The 21,473-nt window shown below is 42.5% G+C and overlaps 1 protein-coding gene across 3 annotated transcripts in view; it reads left to right on the forward strand.

Annotated features, from left to right (window-relative positions):
* The window catches only part of ATP2A2 (ATPase sarcoplasmic/endoplasmic reticulum Ca2+ transporting 2), a 60,776-nt gene that overhangs the window by 10,290 nt on the left and 29,013 nt on the right, over positions 1-21,473 (forward strand). For all 3 annotated transcript variants that reach the window (XM_018568423.1, XM_018568424.1, XM_018568422.1), the window contains 4 exons: positions 3,776-3,914; positions 20,364-20,444; positions 20,789-20,874; positions 21,005-21,469. In XM_018568423.1, coding sequence (XP_018423925.1) covers positions 3,776-3,914; positions 20,364-20,444; positions 20,789-20,874; positions 21,005-21,469 — 771 coding nt within the window. The remainder of the gene's footprint in view (positions 1-3,775; positions 3,915-20,363; positions 20,445-20,788; positions 20,875-21,004; positions 21,470-21,473) is intronic.

Consider the following 21,473-nt stretch of genomic DNA (forward strand, 5'->3'; position numbering starts at 1 on the left):
CTGCTACAGAGGAAGACCCAGATGTCACTTAACAACTGAGGTGTATTCTGACTATTGTGCTGATAGCAGACATTCGTGCATATTTCCGTGAGATATCACTCTATGTAGCTTGTCTAATGGAGCTGTTCACATCTCGCAGCTCAATGTCGCCTGTAGCTCGTACATGACCCTTTTTTCCACCCCGCAGATGTTGCGTGATTCGGCTCCAATAGACTCTATGGTGTTGTGCAAAATTGCACATTACCGGCGATATCGCACCACAGAAGGGTCACTTTTTTGCACTGCAGAATGTAAGGAAAGAATGATGTCGCATCAAGATCGCTGTTGATTGGTTACAGCCCAATGTAGCAGCGACGAAGTCCCGCCCAAAAAACGTGCTATGTAGCGTGATAAAATGTGCACTGTCGCTCAATGTAGCTCAAAGCCGTTCAGCACGAAATTGCGGGGAAAAGCGCAAAATCCATGTCGCTCAGTGTGAATGGGGTCTAAGATATACAGGGTATTTTTTATTTACCTGTGGAGAGCTGGTCTAAATATGTACAGTCTCACAATATCAGCTATGAAAAACATTATGCCAATAAAGGTATACTGCAGCTGTAGATTATAGTGTAGCATTTAGTAATGACTTGTACTTGAACGTTTAATATCTATCACAGCATTTTTGTGAAGGTGAACTTAAATTATACATCCAACCTCACCTTTATTTCAAATGCTTAAGCCTATTGTTGTATTGCTTTGGATTTAGGTTCCAAGGCAACCATCTCAAGACTTGCTTTTGGGTGAATGAGTCACTTTATTGGACAAGCATGCAGGATGAGAATTAAGATTTCGCTGACTGCATGCTTGTTCTAAGTTAGGGGCTTTCTAGGTGGAACACATAATGGCAGCCTGTGTAGCATGTAAATCTATAAACAACTCCGTAGCAGCAGCTTTCATTTTTCTATCTTTAACCCCTTCGTGACTGACGACGTACAGTGTACGTCGCCAGCATCGGGGCTGTTTAAACCGACTCCCGGTGACTTTTGCCGCCGGGACTCTGTTTAAACTTGTAGAGCCGACTGTCGGCTTTACAACAGAAGCGATCCTGGCGACTTACCTGTCGCCAAATCGCTTCTGCGTCCCGAAGAAGGGGCCGCCCCCCCGCCGGACACCCCCGCCGTGCTTCCCGGGCTCCGTTGCCCCTCCTACGGGCCCGGGACCGGCGATCTTGGTGTCCGCGGGGAGCTGGGGAGGAGGTCGACGAACTTCCGTTCATCGATCCCCTCCCCGTTCTATGGGACCGGGAGCGATGCAGATTGCATCACTTCCGGTCCCTGGGCTGTCAGTTCTGGGCTCCTGCAGCCCAGCTATAAGCTATTGAAGTGCGATCTGCACTTCAATAGCTTATTTCCAGTGTAAAGGTGACACTGGGGGTCTTTTGGACCCCCAGCATCACCTTAAAGAGGACCTGTCACCACCATCTGCTATTACATGGGGGGGCTTGCAAGCCCCCCCATGTGATAGCAGTCAAAGTAAATTAAAAAAAAAAAAAAAACAGTTTTTAAAATTAAAATGAAATAAAATAAATCTAATAATAATAAAAAAAATTTTTTAAAAGTACCACTCCCCCGCGAGCACGCGCGTCGCCACGTAAACACGCGTCGGGTGCGCCTACGTATGAAAACGACGAACGCGCTACACATGTTGGGTATCGCCGCGCACGCCGGAGGGAAAGCAATAATTCTAGGGCCAGTATTGTGGGGTATCTCTAAATTGATGACCTGTGGGGGCTTTTAAAGCGTCTTCTATGGACTTTCTGGGGTACTGGGGTTTTACGGATGCACGCAATTTGTAACCTGGGCATGTTGGGTATCGTTTTACTCGTTGCATCCTCATCTTTTATATTTCATTAAAAAAAATGGGTATTTTGTTGTGTTTTGGGGCATTTAATTTTTTCACTAAATATTGGGGTTTAATAAGGAGTTGCGCTAATATTGCGCAGCATAAAAATTTGCAACTACCACCATTTTATTCTATAGGGTCTTGGCATTCAGAAAATATATAATGTTGGGGGGGTTTTAAGTAATTTTCAGGCCTAAAATGTGGAATATAACATGGGTACAAAAAATGAAAAAAAGGCCTCAGTCATGAAGGGGTTAAGGTTTCACTTTAGTTTTGTAAAGCTAAAACGTGCTTCTCAAAATGTAGTGTTCAAGTGGTAGCTCCTTTCAGCAGATCTTATATGTTCATCAAATGATGTAACTTCCTGTAACTGAAGTGTTTTGCAATCACCCATGTTATAAAACCCTTGTATCTTGCCTCCTTGCAGTTTTCTTCCCTCCTGATTTAAAAAAAACATTTTTTAATAGTGTTCTTGTAGCATGTTACCCCCCTCCCCCCATTACCCTCTGGTAAAGATTGTCAAAAAAATATTGCACATAAATTAAGTACATTTAAAAAAAAAAAAAAAACATGGACAAGAGAATGTACCTGCAGTGTTTTTTGTTTTTTTTTAAATGAAGCTCACCACAACGCACGGTAGTGTCCCAGTATACTTCAGTGCAGGTGCATTGGGGCAACATTCAGAATGAAGAACACAGCACTGCACCATATAAAAACATTTTTAAAAAGCTGTATTTTAATGGGTTTCTGCTTTTTTGAAACTCGAATAATTAAAATATCGTGCAAAAGTTCATTTATTTCACTAATGCAACTTAAAAGGTGAAACTAAAGATATTATTCTATGTACAATCCTTTTTTTATTGATTGCATGTAATATTCTAATTTTCTGAGATTGTGGATTTTGGGGTTTTCATGAGCTGTAAGCCATAATCATCACAATTATGACAAATCACGGCTTGAACTATCTTGCTTTGCATGTAATGAGTCTATCTCATATATTAGTTTCACCTTTTAAGTTGCATGAGTGAAATAAATTAACTTTTGCACGATATTCTAATCGAGTTTCACCTGTATTTTGCTAGAATCATTTGCACTGGGAAGGAAAACACAATATTCTGATTTATCTTATTGTAGTTGGACTCAGTGTCAGAATGTTGTACGTTTAGTCACATAGCCTTGATGCAGTTTAAATTGAAGAACCCTCTCCCTGCCCCTACCCCCCCACAAACATTTATAACTATCATTACATAAAGTGCAGGTACCTTTTTGCTTGTCGTAATATTGGTGCATGAGGAGCACCCTGGTTCTTTAACCCAATCTGTATGCAGGGCCTTGACTTTTTTTTTTTTTTTTTTACATTATTTTTGGCCATCAGTAGCGCATACTTACTCTCCCTTTTGATTCCCTGCCCTTCTGTTTGAAGATACCCATTTCTTCCAGGTATGTGGCAAAATGGGACACTCTCTTGTTCCTCCCATGTGACATCACTGGATCTTTACATTTGGCCATTCAGTCACCCAGCGCTGTCACATAGGGGAAGGGAGAGAGGTATTAGGTCTGTACAAGCTGCAATTTTTACTTTTGTTGGACAAACGAAGGAGTAGGGGAGTGAAGAGATGGGAAATGTATACAAGTGTGGGAACATTGAAAGGGACTGTAATGGCAGTGATTTCTAGATGACACGTGGGATATACTTAGTATGTGTTCCCAGATTTCAGGCACCACTGCATGTCCAGTCTCTGTAGTATCACATACACTGAATATTATGGGTAGTCATTTTGTAATGTCCATTGCCTCACTTGAACACTATATTTTGGGCACCACTGGTTTAGATGCCTTTGACAGAACATGTTCATTTTAACATGCTTGACGGAAGCCTGCTGTCTTCTTTCAGGAAAGAAATGCTGAAAATGCCATTGAAGCACTCAAGGAATATGAGCCTGAAATGGGGAAGGTGTACCGACAGGACAGGAAAAGTGTCCAGCGGATTAAAGCCAGAGATCTTGTTCCTGGGGACATTGTTGAAGTTGCAGGTGAGATTTCACTTTTGTAATCATCTGAAAGGTAGACATTGCACTTAACAAGGCTTGTTAGTAAGAGCTTTTTTTAAGTGGTAATAAGCTGCGTCATCTGAGTGCATGACCCAGCGATACAAGTGGCTTCAGTGCTTCTTGTTAGTAAAATTGCATGTCTTCCCTTTTTTAGATTTAACATTTTAACTTCAATGCTTATATTTAGGACTGACTGTTGATCCAGTACTCTGATCCCCGTGTACACTTTGCATTGATAAATGTATTGCTTGAAGCTCAGCATTATGCATACTTGAAGCTTTAATATGTCTATAAATGTCAGATTGCTTTTAAGAGCAGACATCACTACAATTTATGAAATGTCTCCAGCACTCATGTTCAGTTGCTGATGATGTATGTGGCGTGTGTTGCTAATACCTTTTATGTTTAGGATTGTATAGACTTTGCCATAGAATCTGTAGAGAGATGTCCATGTAGGGAAATGGAGCACCTCACACAGGGATGCATATCTTGAAATGGAATTCTAGGCCGTATGCCAATGACATTTGTATGTAGAAACCCATTTGCCTTCTGTGACAGTAGTGAAAATGACTGTCTGGTCATAGATCTCTTTTATGATGTCCACACAAAGCTCTTCCAGTGTCATACTTGTTGTTTTTTTAATGGAGTTCTGAAATAAGTGGTATTAAGTAATATACTCTGTGACCCTGAACACACACAGAGCTAATGTTGGTAGTAAAAGGCTATTCTGTAACACAAGCCTAAGGGCTTGTTCACACCAAATCTGGACCAGATCTGCATGAGTTTCTGCACGTGCAGTGCAGTGTTTTTTGCTGCGTTCAGGGCCGTGTTTTTTTTTTTTTTTTTTTTAAAGGAAATATTTTTTTTTAGCATCAAATGGGCTTTCAGTGCGTTCCAGGACATTTGCATGCATTTTGGTGCAGTCCAGAGCAGAAAAATGGGGCATGCTCTGGAACTGAACGCTGCGGTTTGAACTAGAGCCCAAAATACCATTGGAATACATTGTATGCAGTTTTGATGCGTTCTCTAACTGCTCTGCACTTGGGGTGAACGAGCCCTAAAAGGTGGGCTGTTTTTTAATGTACAACTTGGAATTGATTCGTTGGTAGAAACTGTCTTGCATGCTGGAAGATGTAAGCCCTAACATTCATTTTTTTTTTTTTTTTTGTCTGTTCTCAAATGAAAGTTGGAATGAAAAAGGGAATTCTCCTTACTGTTAGGAGCATAGTCTGCTTTGAGTGTTTTTTGATGATGAGCAGTTATTTAGCATCTACCAAAGATCTGCCTGTATATTGCCAAGTAAAGTGTTCTGGAGCAGTGTGCAATTGCCTTTGTCTGCAGTCTTAAATTTGACTCCAACAAGCCTTCAGTAGATCTGTATTTGTTAGAAGTTGAACTGTATGATTGTGATAGTTAAAGAAGAACTCCAGGAAAAATGTTTATTAAACCTTGCAGTAGGGCTACTGCCGCACTGTAGGGGTTAATTGCTTGTTTTGTTTAGGTGGTAAGAAACAAAAGGTTATACTCGCCCAAACTGTTGAGCCGGCTTGCTCTTAGACCGGTACTTTCAGCCACTCCCTCTCCTCTGCAGTAGTCTAAGGTCTTATAAATCCTCATGTTCTGTACACTGTGTATAGAAGTGAGGAACATTCCAATGCTGCAGCGCAGGAAATGTTAGGTCTCGTTCAGAAGGGCAACAGACTCCACCTCCCCTGTCAAAAGTGATCTGCGGTGGATTGCTTTTCAGAGGGTGGTAGAGTAGTGGCTGCCTGGTGAGGGTTTTGTTTTTTTAAATTTCAAAAGGGATTCTGTATTTTAATACCGTATTTGCCAGCGTATAAGACTGCTGGGCGTATAAGACGACCCCCCACTTTTTGTGTAAAAATATAGGTTTTGGGCTATACTCGTCGTATAAGATACGTCCATCTTCCGTCCTTCAGCTACTACCGCGCTGAGCCAGATTTTTTTTTTTTGGGTCTCAAACCCCGTCTTATACGCCGGCAAATACGGTACCTTTTTTATATAGCTTGCGAAATGCAATATGCTGTTTAAATTTGCTGCAGCGCAAAACATCGCAGCCTGCACAAGCATGATCATCCATTAATACGTTTTAGCTGAGCAGGTGGGGGCCTTGTCTCCCCGTGTGAACCTATTGGTATTTGTCACCAAATAATGGCTCATTTGCCATGACATCCTTGGTTTTAAGTTGGTCGTTGTTTATTTTTTCCAATAAAAAGCATTGTTTGTATAATTATACAAATAGATAAAAGTTCAACTATTTACTTTTAATTCTGCTCATGATTGTTGCATGCTATATAACCATTTTATAGAGGTTCTATTGATGATATACGTATATAAGCCATATGTATTATATTAGCATGCCTAAGGGAAAAACTGGCACAGGCTGCCAATACTGGCCCAAAGCACCCAGCGTGATTCAGTCTACCATTCTCCAGCTGATATGTGTCCATTACAGGCTTACATTTTATTAGTTGCTAAGAAGTAACAGACTGTCCAAGGCTGCTCTTCTGGTACACAAATCTGATGTTGACCTTACGCTTGTCAGTTATATTGCTAATTTTTAAGTTTTCTATTTGCCTTTTAGTCATGGTAGCTTACAACAATTGGATTTCAGTCACTTTCTGGGTTGTCAGATGATTGAAATAGGGTTTAAATAAAATGAAATCGCTGCATTTCCAAATTAAAGGCTTTTTTGGATATAAATCTTTGCCAGTTTCTAATGTTTGGTTGCAGTTTTTCTAAAGCTGAGTTTCGGGCTAGACAAATGTCTAAATGTAAAACCCTTGTGCATTTTTCCTTGATGCTTGGTGTCCTTAGTGTGTTTCCTCCAGATCTGTGCTGCAAGCCAGCATGTAATAACTCCTGCATTTGCCATATGAGCAGCAGTTTCCTATGATGTTTCAGCGCTGCGCTCTCTTTGTGACTGGTCTTGTATCCGCCCCTCCTGTAGTTTTCTGCAGGCAGCCTGTAGTAGTTCCTCCCACAGTTCTGCTGGGTTCCTCCCACAGTTCTGCTCTTGCACTGGCTATATGCAGCATAGTGATGTGGTCACTGCTGCTCTACAAGGTAATATCGGGGTTTTCAAAAGCATTTGGCGCACACAAAGTGGATTTATATCCTTCGCTGCTATTTAGGATTTTTTCTAAGCGGTATTTTTTGTGCCTGGAGTTTCTTTTCTTTTTAAAGCTGAATGACTAGAAATATGAAGTCTTCCAAATCTGCCCTGTGCTAATGCCCTGTCCTGTGCAATATTGAACGCCCTATCGTGGGCGTTCAATATTGTACTTTTTAGCAGGGGGTCCCTCCCCCCCCCCCCCGGGATTCATAAAAGTCAGAAGTCATAAAAAAATAGTTGAGCTTCCCTACTGTGTCCAAAACTTGACGCTTACCTCCACAAACTGACAAGGTTAAATGCTCAAATATAAGGGCTAGTTTGCACCACAAGCAGTGTGATTGCCCCCACAGTGCATGCAGCATTTTTTCTGACCGGACCAGAAAGCAGGCATTGTTGTGCCACACGTTCGGGTGCAGCCGAGCATGTGGCTGCAGTCCCATTGACTTCAATGCACCGTCACGCCCCCTCCCACCCCTAAATGCAGGGAGCCGGCCAGGAAATGCGATCCGGCACCAATTCAGGCTGGAGTGCACTTTGTGTTGTGAACTAGCCCTAAGGGTAGAAGAGTAAAGGTGCAATACTTTATTCCTCTGTGGGAAATTTGTCCAGGATTTGGGTCACTTTTTATGCCCTAGGAAGGTACACTTGCCCTCACTCTGTTTGGGGAGCTGGCTTGGATGCAGAAACATGGTGATGGGAGGGCATTATGGAATAAAAATTACACCAACCTCTAGCAGCCTGTACAATGTGCCACAGGTAAGGTAGGTCATTTAAGTTATGGGGCTGGAGAATCACATTGTCAATATGGGACATCAATGTTTATAGCGGACAGCTATCAAATCTAGCATGGATACTCCCCACCACAGTAGCTTTCGCCCTGGACATAATTGTAAATTACTGTAAAATACCCTGAATCCATGGGCATCACTTGACCCTTATCTTGGTAGGAAGTTGGATTCCCAGCCTCCTTGAAGCTCGGGCTCACCTCACATGGGGCTCCAGCTTGCGACCTTTTCAGTCTGAGGCTCCTTCCCCCCCCCTCCACGGCCAAGCTCACTGATCACATCACGGCCAAGCTCACTGATCAAACATTTTCCACAACCCTGACGTTGTAGCCTCTCTCCTCCAAGCCACCTAAAGCACCTGTGATCTGCTGTGACTTAATGAGCCAGCTAGGTTGGCCGCTGGTTTCAGTGATTTAGCTGAGCCTGGGGACGCCACTGGAGTCTACTCTGTACAGATGGTATCCTTTGTGGAGCCATTGTGATGGCACGAGAGGAGGTGGTATCAAAGGGCACCAAGGCTTATAGCAATGGCTCTCGATGACCTGGTTGCGAGAAGGTTTTCAGGAGTTGCCATGGCAATCTGGTGACTGGAAATTGTGCAGCCCTGCCCTAAAGTAACTTGACAGGTTATGGTGGGCTAAAAGGAACCAAAAAGACCTCCAATGAACCAGTGTGAAGGACAGTAGAGCTGTCTGTATTTTGGGAAAGTGGGTGGAGCCATTCAAATTGTTGCTTTTTATACCCCTTGGGCAACTGTCTATCCAGAACTGCTGGTTTGTTACCCACTGCTTAAAGTAGTATTAAAGTCTCATATATATATATTTATATATATATATAAAAATATTTTTTTTTTTTTAACCATCTGCTAGCAAGCATTAAATATATGACCCAACATTTAAAAAGGAAAAAAAGTTGGCAAATGGGTAATAACTTACCGGTGTCTGCACCGCTCTCTACTGGCTGTAGAACCAGCTTCCCGAATTGCCGTGCAGGAGGAAGTGTGTGCGGGTGCTTGCGCACCCGATACACTGTCTCTCCTCCTCTCCCCTCCAGTGCTAAGTGAATGCACTCAGCCAGGAGTGCGCACGCAGGACAGACTCTGGGACACAGGAAGAAAAAGCAGTCGACGATGGATCAGAGAGCAGCACCAGTGCTGAGGGGACTGTTGGAAACCACCGAAAGGAAGAAGATGTTCGCATCAAGAGGCATCATATAAGGTAAGTACCTAAAGCAGCATTGGGGGGGAACAAATCGAGTCTTTAAAGGAGAACAATGGGGTTAAGTCTTTTCCCCATAGTTCTCAGGGTAACGGGAGGACACAAATTAGCGTCCTCCCGTCACCCTAAGCTCAGTATACCACGAGCTACAGCTATACCGCTTATCTAGAGGCAGAGCCAGCTGTACCAGCCCCCGTCCGTTCCGCCAGTCAGCGCTGGCGGAGGGAATCCAGCTCCTCCCCTGTCACGGCAGAGAGCCGTGACAGGATCGAGAGGTGAGCGGTATACTTACCTAGTTACAGCTCGTTTTATACTGAGACGCGGCAGCTGAAGCGGATCCTGACAATTATGTATGGATCCGCCAAGCTGCGTGAGCGACAGCTGGCTCTGCCTATTCCCTATCCGTTCCGCATGTCAGCGCTGGAGGATCGGAGCGGGGAGGAGGGAATCAAGTCCCTCCCCTGTCACGGCAGAGAGCCGTGACAGGATCGAGAAGTGAGCGAACGCCGGTATGTGTTCGCTGACCTCCCGATCTACTGAGCCGACCTGTGACAGTCTCATTGTCACAGGTCGGCTGGAACTATGAGGTGAGTGAAAAGCACTCGCCTCATAGTTCTCCTTTTTTAATGTCACTTTATTTCTGTTAGCACAAGTTTACTTACAATATTAAAGAGGTTGCAATTGCTGATCTTTCCTAAAACTAGAAGGTTGTTGGCCTGTCTAATGCCCAGTTCCAGAAATATAAATAGCATTCATATTAGGAGTTCTTCTTTATCAGACTACACATTGTTCTCAGTCTTTCAAGCCCTAATGATAGTCTATGTATTTCTCTTGGTGGCGGTTTTATCTAAAAGACAGAAGTTACCAAATTTCTGCTTCTATTTGTGTATTCTTGCACACACAGATCAGGCTGGGATTGAATGAAATGCACAGTTTTGTTTATAGAATGTTTTTGACATTCAGAGCAGGGGGACTTATGTGGGCTTACAGAAGAGGAGAGCACAAATTGGCAGTGACCGTTGATGGTGATTTTCGTTTTTGCTTCATTGATCACCAGAAGCAGAACAGCAAAACCTATTCTAGGTACATTTGGTAAATAAGGTTTAGATAGCTGGTAGAAGTACGCATATTATTGATAGGTGTCGCTCTTACATTGGTGGCCCCTACTATAACCTCGCTACAATTTTATTTATAATAAAAATATTTGTAATAGAATAGTTTATCACCCTTCTTAGACAACTATTTATAGGAAATGTTTTTACCATTGGAAGATTTCCCCTCATCTTCTGTTCCTTTGTCAACTCAAATTTGTATAAAAATAATGAATCTCCCCAGCAATTTAAATGAGCAATATAACCCCCCACCACCACGTTATCCAAAATTAAAAAGAACGTCACTTTTAAAATTATTTATATATACATATATATACTGTATATATAAATTTTAAGAACTTGATATGTGGATTTTGTGTTGGCTGTGACGTATGATCTATTTTATTGAGAGGTCAACCAAATAAAATATCCGCAAGTGATGGGGTTAACTTTATGCATTGCTTGCAGTAATTGAGTATATAGGATAATGAGCTTGTGTGACTGTCAGTTATTGCTTATATGGAGCTGCTTCTTAGTATGGTTAAAATATGGCGGCGGAATCGGCAATGAAGCAATTAGGAAAACACAACCCTAATTTACTCCTATTGATGACAAATTTGTATGTCTTTAGCTACCATAAGTGGAAGTCAGATGTGTGCGGGAAATCATTTCCCCCTATATTATTTTTCTTAAGGGTATTGACTTCTATTAGGCTTCTGAAACCTACATCTATGGAAATGTAGTGCTAGTGAAGCCTGGAGGTGAGAAGCCTTGGATTATATTAAAAGCACAGTGATGCAGTTGTTGATGGGATTGCTTTCACCCTCCATTGGCTGCTGTACAAAGCTCTATCACAAATCTTCAATCGGCAAGTTTTACACTTTTGTTCTCGCTTCGACAGAAATGGTGTCAGGTTCAGTTTAATCAAATATAATAGGCCAGTGTTACAAGCCTTTCACATAAATATTTACTGCTGGGCTTGTGATTACATAGACTTTCATGTAGTTAAAGGGAAAAATGAAGCTAGGCATTGGCAAGGTTTCTGCTTTCTCTATTTGTAAATCACTGTACGGACTTGTGTTAATATTTGTTTTCACAGGTATTGATACACAAGGGTCTCTAGATTATGGGTGTTTTGTGATGTGTTTTATCTAACCTGGAAAGATGTACTGCAGGTGTTTAAGAATGCAAACCTCAAAACAAGCGATTACTTGTAATTGCATAAGTACTCCCACTAGGGCCCGCTTATTCTACAGGGACACAGTGCAGAGAAGTTAGCTTTAATGTGGGGTCATTTATCTCTCTTATACGGTAGATACTGTTATGTACATTGTTTTTTTCTGTTTTGTGGTTATGGCCACATCATGCATTTTAATAAATGTTCAAATGTTGTTGTTTTTTTTTTTTTAAGAACTTGTGCTGAATAAAAATTCTTGGATTCCTGTGCAAGTTATTAAATAATAGAAAAAAAGAAATGGGTGCAGGATTTGATAGTGTGCGTAAAGTGTACTTTTGGATCTTATTTCACTGTTGCTCTTTCCTACCTACCTATCTACCTACCTACTTGGCACATATCCATAGTGAGATAACAAAACAAGCTCGTCTACACCTTTTTTTTGCATGAAACCAAGAGAAGGTGGTAATTAATAAATAAAAAAAACAGACTTTTAAATATACTATTCTGTTTAATTTTGTTTTTTTTGTGTGTATCATTTTAAAGTGTCTGTACCGTGTTTCCCCGAAAATAAGACAGTGTCTTATTTTTTTTTTTTTGCACGAAATAAGACACTAGGTCTTATTTTCGGGGGATGTCTTACCTGGCTGGGGGAGGAGTGGACGAGGTCCCGGAAGTCGGCGTGCTGTTGCCGGTCCCGGCGGATGTCGCTTCCATTGTGCGGGAGCTGCGGGCGGGAGTTGCGGCTGGCGTGTGGGCGGGGCAGGAGCTGCGGGCGTGAGCTGTGGGCGGGGCTGGAGCTGTGGCAGGCTGGCGTGTGGGCAGGAGCTGCGGCAGGCTGGCATGTGGGCGGGAGCTGCGGCCGGTTTTTACAGTTTATGTGCCGCTACCCCGAAAGTAAGACCTAGCGGATCTCTGTAATATAAGACCTACCACCGAACTAGGTCTTATTTTCGGGGTAGGTCTTATATTACAGAAATCCCTGAAGATAGTGCTAGGTCTTATTTTCGGGGTAGGTCTTTCGGGGGAAACACGGTACATGGCTGAAATTTAAATCATAGGTAGCCCTTTTGGCGGTACATGGCTTAACAAACCTTGTTTGAAAACTCAAAGGTGATGATTTGTTCAGGTCTCTCATGCTTGGAAAGAGGACTGTGTTCTAAGGTTCTTACTCAATGTATATACATTAAGTAGTGTGAGTTCTGGCAGTTGTCAGCCACAGCTTCTGTTACTAGTTCACCTGTAAGATGGTTTACTTCCCTACTGTCCATTGCTGACTGTCAGAAACCATGAAAAAAAACTCCTATTTTGTTTTTCCTTTTACACAATCCATGTTATAAATTTTTTTTAAATTATTTAAAGTATTTGTGGGACTTGGATGGAGGTTAACAGTGGATGTGTTTTTTACTCTTCATTCTCTAACATCTGTCAATGTGAATTTAACTCAAAGTTTGGAGCAGAAGCAGATTATTATATCTCTGTAGGAAGTGATCTGGTTTGTAGATAGTCTTGCATCTCTTGGGTATTACAAGGTTAAACTTGCATCTCTTGGGTATTACAAGGTTAAACTTATCACAGGAACTTGGTGTTGCTGCCAGTGTGAACTATTTTATATCTATTTACATTGTCCTCAATGGCCCCAGCATTACCTGGCTTTACCTTTTTAAGGTAGATAATTTCTTTATTTGTAAAAACCTGTTGCTGGTCTGCGGAGGTGTCCTGCTCAACCTTTTTATTGAGCTGCTGTTTTAACAGAGCATCTTCAAAGGATCACAGCATTGCCTTCACCTACCTTCCAAAATGCCCACAATGGAAACCAGTAGCTCTGAAGATGGAGCAGTTCAGCTGATCTGGGTGTTCAGCACTGGGATGCAAAAATGGATCTTTTAAATTGCTAAATGTCTCATTGACATGAAGCCCAAGTCTTCATGACCATCGAGGTACTAACCTGAAATTTTGAGCAGCTTTTCATGTTGATATTTTGCATCCTGGGTGATGATGGTTGATGACTGCTAAACCACAAAGTTAAATTATGCAAAAAGATAACATTCATAGTCAGGGCTTGAAAAGTCCACTCGTCTGTGACGAGAGGACGGTGCAGCCCGACGAGCAGCTTCCCGGCCGGCCGTTGTAATTACACGGCCGGCCGGGAGCTTTAGCCCTGGTTCACACCTAGGCGTATTGCATATGCGCGTCTGTCGCGCGTTTTTTACCGCGATTCGCGGTGAAATCGTGCGACAAAACGCGCGTTTCCGAGGGCTACTTGGCTGTATCCCAATGGAAACGCGCAACAAAAACGGCCCAAAGTAGTACGTGTACCTTTTCAGGTGTGGGCCGTTTTGTAGCCCGTTAGGGACGGGCTGAAATACGCCAAGGTGTGAACCAGACCCATTGAATACAATGGGATTTAGATGTTTGAGCGTTTTGTAGAGCGTTCATCGAGCGTAGAACGCGCTACAAAACGTTCAGGTGTGAACGAGGGCTAACAGTCAAGCGATCGGGCGTCTCTGGACGCTCGATCGCTTGTAACAGCAGCTGTCACTGCCGTTGGCGGTCCCGAGATCCGCTGTGCCCGATGCGGCCGGGACCGGCACGGCTCTGTGACAGGAGATCAAAGGGAGTTCAGTATACAAACTCCCTTTTGATCTCCTCTCAGCCCCCGAATGCAGGAAGTGATGTATATGACATCACTTCCTGCATTCAGTGTCACTCCAGCTAGAGAAGCTGATGAAGCTGATCTCTGCTTCTCTGGGGGTCCCTAGGTGACATTAGGGGTCTTGGAGACCCCTGATGTCTCCATAAAGAGGACCTGTCATGTAAATTGGCTATCCCATAGGGGGCTTCTTAGCCCCCCATGTAACAGCAATAAAGTTGTGTGTAAAAAAAAAATGTAATACAAAAATTAAAGAAGCATAAAAATGTTTTAAACAGAAAACAACTTTTAGGTCCCCGCCCACCACAGATATGCGTCGTGTGCGCCTACGCGCGAAGACGATTGTGGTGCACATGTTACATATTGCCGCAAACGTCGGAGTTAGAGCAATAATTTTAGAGCCATTAAGGCCGGGTTCACACCTGGGCGTTTTACAGTGCTGATCGACGCGATGTTAAATGCCCAGCAAGTGAAATCCCATTATTTCCTATGGACATGGTTCCCACCTGGGCGTATTTCAGCGCATCGGAAACTTAGTGGTAGGTCTTGTAGAAATCCGCTTGGTCTTACTTCCGGGGTAGCTGCACATAAACTGTGTAAAGACCGGCCGCAGCTCCCGCCCCGCCCACCGGCCGCAGCTCACGCACGCACAATGGAAGCGACATCCGCCGGGACCGGCAACAGCACGCCGCCTTCCGGGACCTCGTCCACTCCTCCCCAGCCAGGTAAGACATCCCCCGAAAATAAGACCTAGTGTCTTATTTTGTGCAAAAAAAAAAACAGTCTTATTTTCGGGGAAACACGGTATGAGGTGAGTGCCTTAATAACTGCTGTGTTGAAAATAATGGTTGCTGTTCTTCATTCCGGTAGTATTATGAAAGGATTTAAGTATAAACAAGGCACCTAGGTTTTACTTTAGAATACAATTTATTTTTGTGGGAAATACATTTAAAAATTTTATTTCTATTAAAGGAGAACTATGAGGAGTGCTTTTCACTCACCTCATAGTTCTAGCCGACCTGTGACAATGAGACTGTCACAGGTCGGCTCAGTGGATCGGGAAGTGAGCGAACACATACGGGCGTTCGCTCACTTCTCGATCCTTGTCACGGCTCTCTGCCGTGACAGGGGAGGGACTAGATTCCCCCCTCCCCACTCCGATCCTCCAGCACTGACTGGCGGAACGGATGGGGAAGGGGGCGGGTGCAGCTGGCTCTGCCTCTAGATGGTCAGAGCCAGCTGTCGCTCACACAGCTGGGCGGATCCATACATAATTGTCGGGATCCGCTTCAGCTGCGGCGTCTCAGTATACCGCGAGCTGTAGCTAGCATTATACTGAGCTTAGGGTAACAGGAGGACGCTAGTTTGTGTCCTCCCGTTACCCTAAGGAGAACTATGGGGTAAAGCCCTGACCCCATAGTTCTCCTTTTAATCACTGATAACACTAAACTGATGAACAGTAAAAGCGCTTTAATCATTGCCTATGGGCGTTTTTTGCGGGCGCACGCAATTTTAAGGCTTGACATGTTTGTCAATTTACACCACGCGACCCCGACTTACTAAAAATATGGGTAACAATAAATGTTTCATAACATAACGTAGGTAAACTTTTTTTTTTTTTACATTTATGGTACTTTTTTCATTGTATAGTTAAACAAAAAATACCCCCCGTGGTGATTATATAACTACAAAAGAAAGCTCTATCTGTCCCCAAAATGTTTTAACATAAATTGCAAGGCTATAGTCCGGTCATGCTGACTGATGACATTTTTGACTGACTGGTGAGACACCCATCAAATTTTTCAAGCCCTGTTCATAGTGTTTGAGAAATTGAGGTGCTTAACCTTTTATATAACCTTGTAGTGCATCACAGTTGTGTGCCCTCTCTGCCATGCTATGCCAAAGGTGGTTTAAATAAAATGAGTTTGGTGTATTCCTGTGAGATTATTGGACAAGAGTTGAGCTGGTGTCATGATTAAGATTTCCTTACATTTTTACACTGCCAGAGATATCGTCATAAACTTGTTTCATAATCCAGTTATGTAGAAGATGTAATTTTTAGGGACTCTAAGGACAGCTACTGCTTGCTTGGTAATTCTAAAACGATAAAGTAGAGTTGGCAGTTTCTTCTGAGAGATCTGTAATTTATAGGTAATCTGGTCTTCTTTCTATTTCATCCCTTTTTAATGACTATTGCTTTGCTAAAGGAGAATTGTTGGGTTTGGTATGTATGTGTGTTTTTGATGCAACGTTTATGGGCTTTTGTGGTATTAAATCTGAACACCTTCGTAAAGGCTTACTGTATGACCTAATTTTGGAGTGTTTGGTTTTCTGTTCTGCAGACATATGTATCTATATACTTCTTTTTTTTTTTTTTAATATCTATTACATTTTCCAAATATACATATAACATATATAAATAATCATAAACACACCAAAACAAAAATTTACATTATTTATTTTATATTCCTGTGTGTGTGTGTTCCCACTTACTCTTTCTTGAGTGTTCCAGTGCTCTTCCCGTCCCCTCCCTCCAATATATTCCTCCCCTTCCCCTATTCCCTTTATTACATATGTTTATAAATTCCCAATTCAAACACCTATATGGTCAACAGTATGGAGGATGTACCTCCCTGGAGACAGTCGATTCCTCTCAATCGTGTACATTCCCAGAGTGTAAAATATTATATTAATAATTATGTTGTATTTACAATTACCCCTAACCCTTTTTTTTTTTCTTCGGTTAAAAAAATTAAATACCATCTTTTATTTAACCTAAAATACACAAATGCAGTGTTACAAAGTTTACATCAGAATAAAACTGCATGCACATTTGCAATCGCACCCCACTGGAATGCGTTTGGGGTGCCACTTAAATGAATGGCACTGTAACGCACATCCTGCAGCAGAATTTGTCAGGCCGAAACCAAAAATTATTTGTATGCATTATTAGTTTTCCATTAGTTTAATGGATCTAAAATCTGATTCGAAAGCCTCCAACCAATATAATAAAATATAGGGCTACAGCTAACGATTATTTTCAAAATGGATTAGTTAGCCGCTTTTTAAGTTCGAATAATCGGGAATAAATTATAAAAACAAAAATGGCTCCAGTGATGGACTACTAGTTTGCATTGAGGTTCTAGTCCATCCAGGAGCAAGCTTGGAGTAGTGACTACTTTACAACACACAGGGATCACAAGGAACAAAAGTAGCCACCCTCCAGAAGGAAGGACAGTGTTGGCTATAGAGGAATACAACAAATCCCAGCAATAGTACATTATACAGCGCAATGCAGAACACCACCAGCTATAGAAGAATACTGCAAATCCCAGCAATATATTATACATAGTGTATAATGTATTGCCTGGATTTGTATTCCTCTCTAGCTGATGATACATTGCTCTGTATAATATACAGCTCAATGTACCATCGGCTGTAGAGAAATGCATATCCCACTATCCCAGCAATGCATTAATACAGCTAATTGTGGGGGGAAAGTACAGGCACAGTCTTACCTAAACAGTCTCCCAGCAACTTTCTACCCCGAGATCATGGGCCTCTTGTTGGCAGCTGCCGTCCCCCCACGCCTGCTCCTCCTGGCTTCAGTCTCTCTGTGAGAATCGTGGATAGCGTGTGCAGGGAACGGCGAGTCAGTGAGAGCTGGGTGAGGCGGGGAGGAGAAGCGGCGTACATGGAGCCCGTGGGCAGGTCAACTAATCTGATGGAAACCGCTGACAATGTTTTCCATCATCGATTATTGTCGACTTAATTGTTGCAGCCGTAATAAAATAACTGAGCATTATTTGAAATAACATTAAAACTTGACCTAAACATACAATTTTATTATATATATCTAATAAAAAATATAAAAGCCAAGTTATTACTTTAGCGTTGGCTATGAATATTGGCCGGAGAATTTATTGCTCTCACTCAGACGTGGGCAGCGATGCCTGACGTGTAGCACAATCGTCATTTTTGTATATAGGTGCACCTGAAAATTCTCCTTCAGGTCCTCCTCTGCTAATTGACAGCAGGCAGTGGGCGCGGGTGCAATAGCCAGACTATTTGTCTACTGCAATTTTTAAAATGTCCAATTGCAGACTGGCTATTGCTCCCAGCTGCAGGATGGGAGCTAGCCGTAAGAGGGGGCGTGGAGGCGCAGCGGGGACATGGGGAGGAGAAGCGGAAACCGCAGCTAATGCAAGTGATCGGGCATCTCTAGAGACGCCTGATCGCTTGAATGTAAAGCTGCCGGCCGTTTAATTAGAGCGGCCGACCAGGAAGCTACTTGTCCGGCGCCGGCTTCCTCCCGTCGGACGAGAGGAGAAGTGGAATTTTCAAGCCCCGCTCATTCAACTCTATGGAGACACAAGCTGTCTGCCCTTGCATGCTGCTTTCCGCAGCTCCTGAGTTTTGACAGCTGCACACAGGAGGTGTACATACCGGGATCTATAAAGTCTGTGACTGAGGGCGTACAGCAGCATGTGAGGGTGCACATCTTCTCCATCTGCATAGTTAAATAAGCACCTCCACGCTTTTAGCCACAGCTTTGGGTGTATCAAAACCCAGCCCTTCACGCTGTATGGAGCAACATACCCAATGTGAATGAGGGGTAAATGTGATGTTATTATGAACATTGTGACAATATAGGGAAATCTCGTCTTTTGCTTAAAATATAGCAGACACAGTCGCTACACTTGCCATGTAATCTTGAACATTGCATTTTTGCATGTGGCTGCAGGTTGAAATGAAATGGTAAATGCAATATGGCAATCTATATTTTCTGTGTAAAGGACTCAGAAATGTTATTTCCTGATTATGTGCTTGGATTACTGCTCCCCCAAGAAGTCTGTAGTGAACTGTAAGTAAAATGACAGATCTCTCCTGCAATAGTTTTATTATCCAAGGCTCATCCCTATCTATAGAAGGACATTTGAAGGTTTTTCTACAACACTGATTGCTCGTATAATTTATAATGAAGTCTAAACTTCCTCTTTAGTTTTAGAAAGGATATGGTAAGGCTGACGATAAGGCCCCCTCTTAACAGTAACTTCAAAAATTCCTGCCATGCCACTTCAGTATCAAAATAGTTACAAATAAAGGGACTTTTTATCCTTAATATTTTTCCTATACTATGATGATGCCATCAGTCTGCTGCAGGTGGGAGGTAGCACTCCTCTCCCCCCTGCAATATGGTAACTTTGTAGCACATCCACACCTGTAGAAAGGTGTGAGGCTGCTGTGGGAGCTGATCTGTGTCTGACACTTTCCAACACAGACGGGTACTGACTGGCACCAGGCTTTACATGGTTGTCAGCAAAAAGCTGACCACACTCTCTGAACAAGGAAATAAACGCCCGCAGCTGTAAGAATACCTGAACAGTGTCTGCAGCTGATTGGCTAAACAATGACACTGCAGCCAACGGTTTTTGTTTTTTTGTTGAATTCAGCCAACAGCGCGCCCCCCCCCCCACCACCACCACCACCACTTCAATTTTGTTTGTCAGCAGAACTCGGCCTAAGTTCATGCAGTGTATGGGCAGCTTTAGTTCTGGGAGTTGACCCTGGATATTTCCTAAACAGAAATGAAGCCATCCTTCAGCAAGACCGCAGCTGTGTCCCCCTGTGAGCAGTAATATAAAATACCTGTTAGTGTTACACTTACTCTTAGACATTACGTGGCATGCATGCACAAAGTCAAAAGGTTTTTAAGTGATTTAAAAAATGGAATGAATCACAATGGATGCCGCCGCTCCTTGATGTTTCAAAAGTTTAGTTTCCCGCACAATCGGCTAGTCCCCTGAGCACTGGTCCTGATGGCCTGTTTTAGGGTGGCTCCGTCCACTTCCAGAGTCCTATGGAGCCACCCTTGTGTGTGTGCTAGTAAGCTGTGTCCATAAAGACACCGCAAGCCACTGCCCTGTTCCTTGCTCTTTCTTCCTCTCCAAGCTAGTAGATTGATGGCTGCTGGAGACTGCTCCTGGGTAGGAAGTCCCTTCCTGGATAGGAAGTTCAGGGAAGCCAAACAAAGAGTTGGAGCTGTTTGGAAACATGAATTTTAAGTGCTTTGGCGGCCAAATTTAAATAAATTGTTGAGCAAAATGTGTTTTCTTGTTCTGAGTTCATTGGAAAAAAAAGTTGAGTATTACTACTTTAACAAAGAAGTTAGGTCTGTTCTAGTTTAACTAGGCTTTTTGTTATTGGATTTTATGAATGTGAGTGGATTGACTGTTCAGCTATTATATAAATGAAATATCTGAAGGACTGTTTAGAAGTCAAATATTTTTGAATCATGGGTTGTGAATTATCTATACACAGTCCACAAATATTGCTAAAAAAATAATATTTTTTTCTCTCTCCCTCCTGTTTTAGTTGGTGACAAAGTGCCGGCAGACATAAGGCTAACTTCAATCAAATCTACAACCTTAAGAGTAGATCAGTCAATCCTAACTGGTATGTAGGATGTTTTGTTTTTTTGCATTCCAGATTAGATATATCCCTTAGTTCTAGCCACGTGCTGTTTTAAATACCTTTCAAGTTGATTGCATACCTTAACTCATCAGTTGTATGTTCCAGAGTTATTGAAAGGGTTTCTTCCAGTAGGGAATTTGCTCATATCAATTATCTGTTTTTGAGGTGGGCACCCTACATTGGCACGTTTGCAGTGATACAGGTCTCCTCTGTTGTGTTTAGCTAGGAAAAGATATACCAGTTTAAAAGATACTAGATTTTGTTTAAGAATGATTGCATTAAACATTGCTTTTGTGGGTGAATAAAAATCTTCCCTTGTTATCTAGGCGAGTCTGTCTCCGTTATCAAACACACTGACCCTGTCCCTGATCCACGTGCTGTAAATCAAGACAAAAAGAACATGCTCTTTTCTGTAAGTACATCCAGCTGTGCTCCTTAGCTAAACATGAACCTCCAGACTACTTCTAGTGCTTTGTGGTTTTCTGTCCATCTTTTATTTTTTATTTACTGCACCAGTGTCATTTGTATTATCTTATTCTCAGGGTACAAATATTGCTGCTGGCAAAGCAATTGGAGTAGTTATAGCGACAGGAGTCAACACTGAAATCGGCAAGATTCGAGATGAAATGGTAGCAACTGAACAAGAGAGGACTCCACTGCAGCAGAAGTTGGATGAATTTGGTGAACAACTTTCCAAAGTGATCTCTCTAATTTGTATTGCTGTCTGGTTGATCAATATTGGACACTTTAATGATCCTGTCCATGGAGGCTCTTGGATCAGAGGAGCCATCTACTACTTCAAAATTGCGGTTGCCCTTGCTGTTGCTGCTATCCCTGAAGGTTTACCTGCAGTTATTACTACTTGTTTGGCTCTGGGTACTAGACGAATGGCCAAGAAAAATGCTATCGTCAGAAGCTTGCCATCTGTTGAAACTTTAGGTTGTACATCAGTTATCTGCTCTGACAAGACGGGAACTTTAACCACTAATCAGATGTCTGTGTCTAAGGTAA

Source organism: Nanorana parkeri, unplaced genomic scaffold (assembly GCF_000935625.1).
Source record: "Nanorana parkeri isolate BGI_ZX_2015 unplaced genomic scaffold, ASM93562v1 scaffold1184, whole genome shotgun sequence".
NCBI classification, from domain to species: Eukaryota; Metazoa; Chordata; class Amphibia; order Anura; family Dicroglossidae; genus Nanorana; species Nanorana parkeri.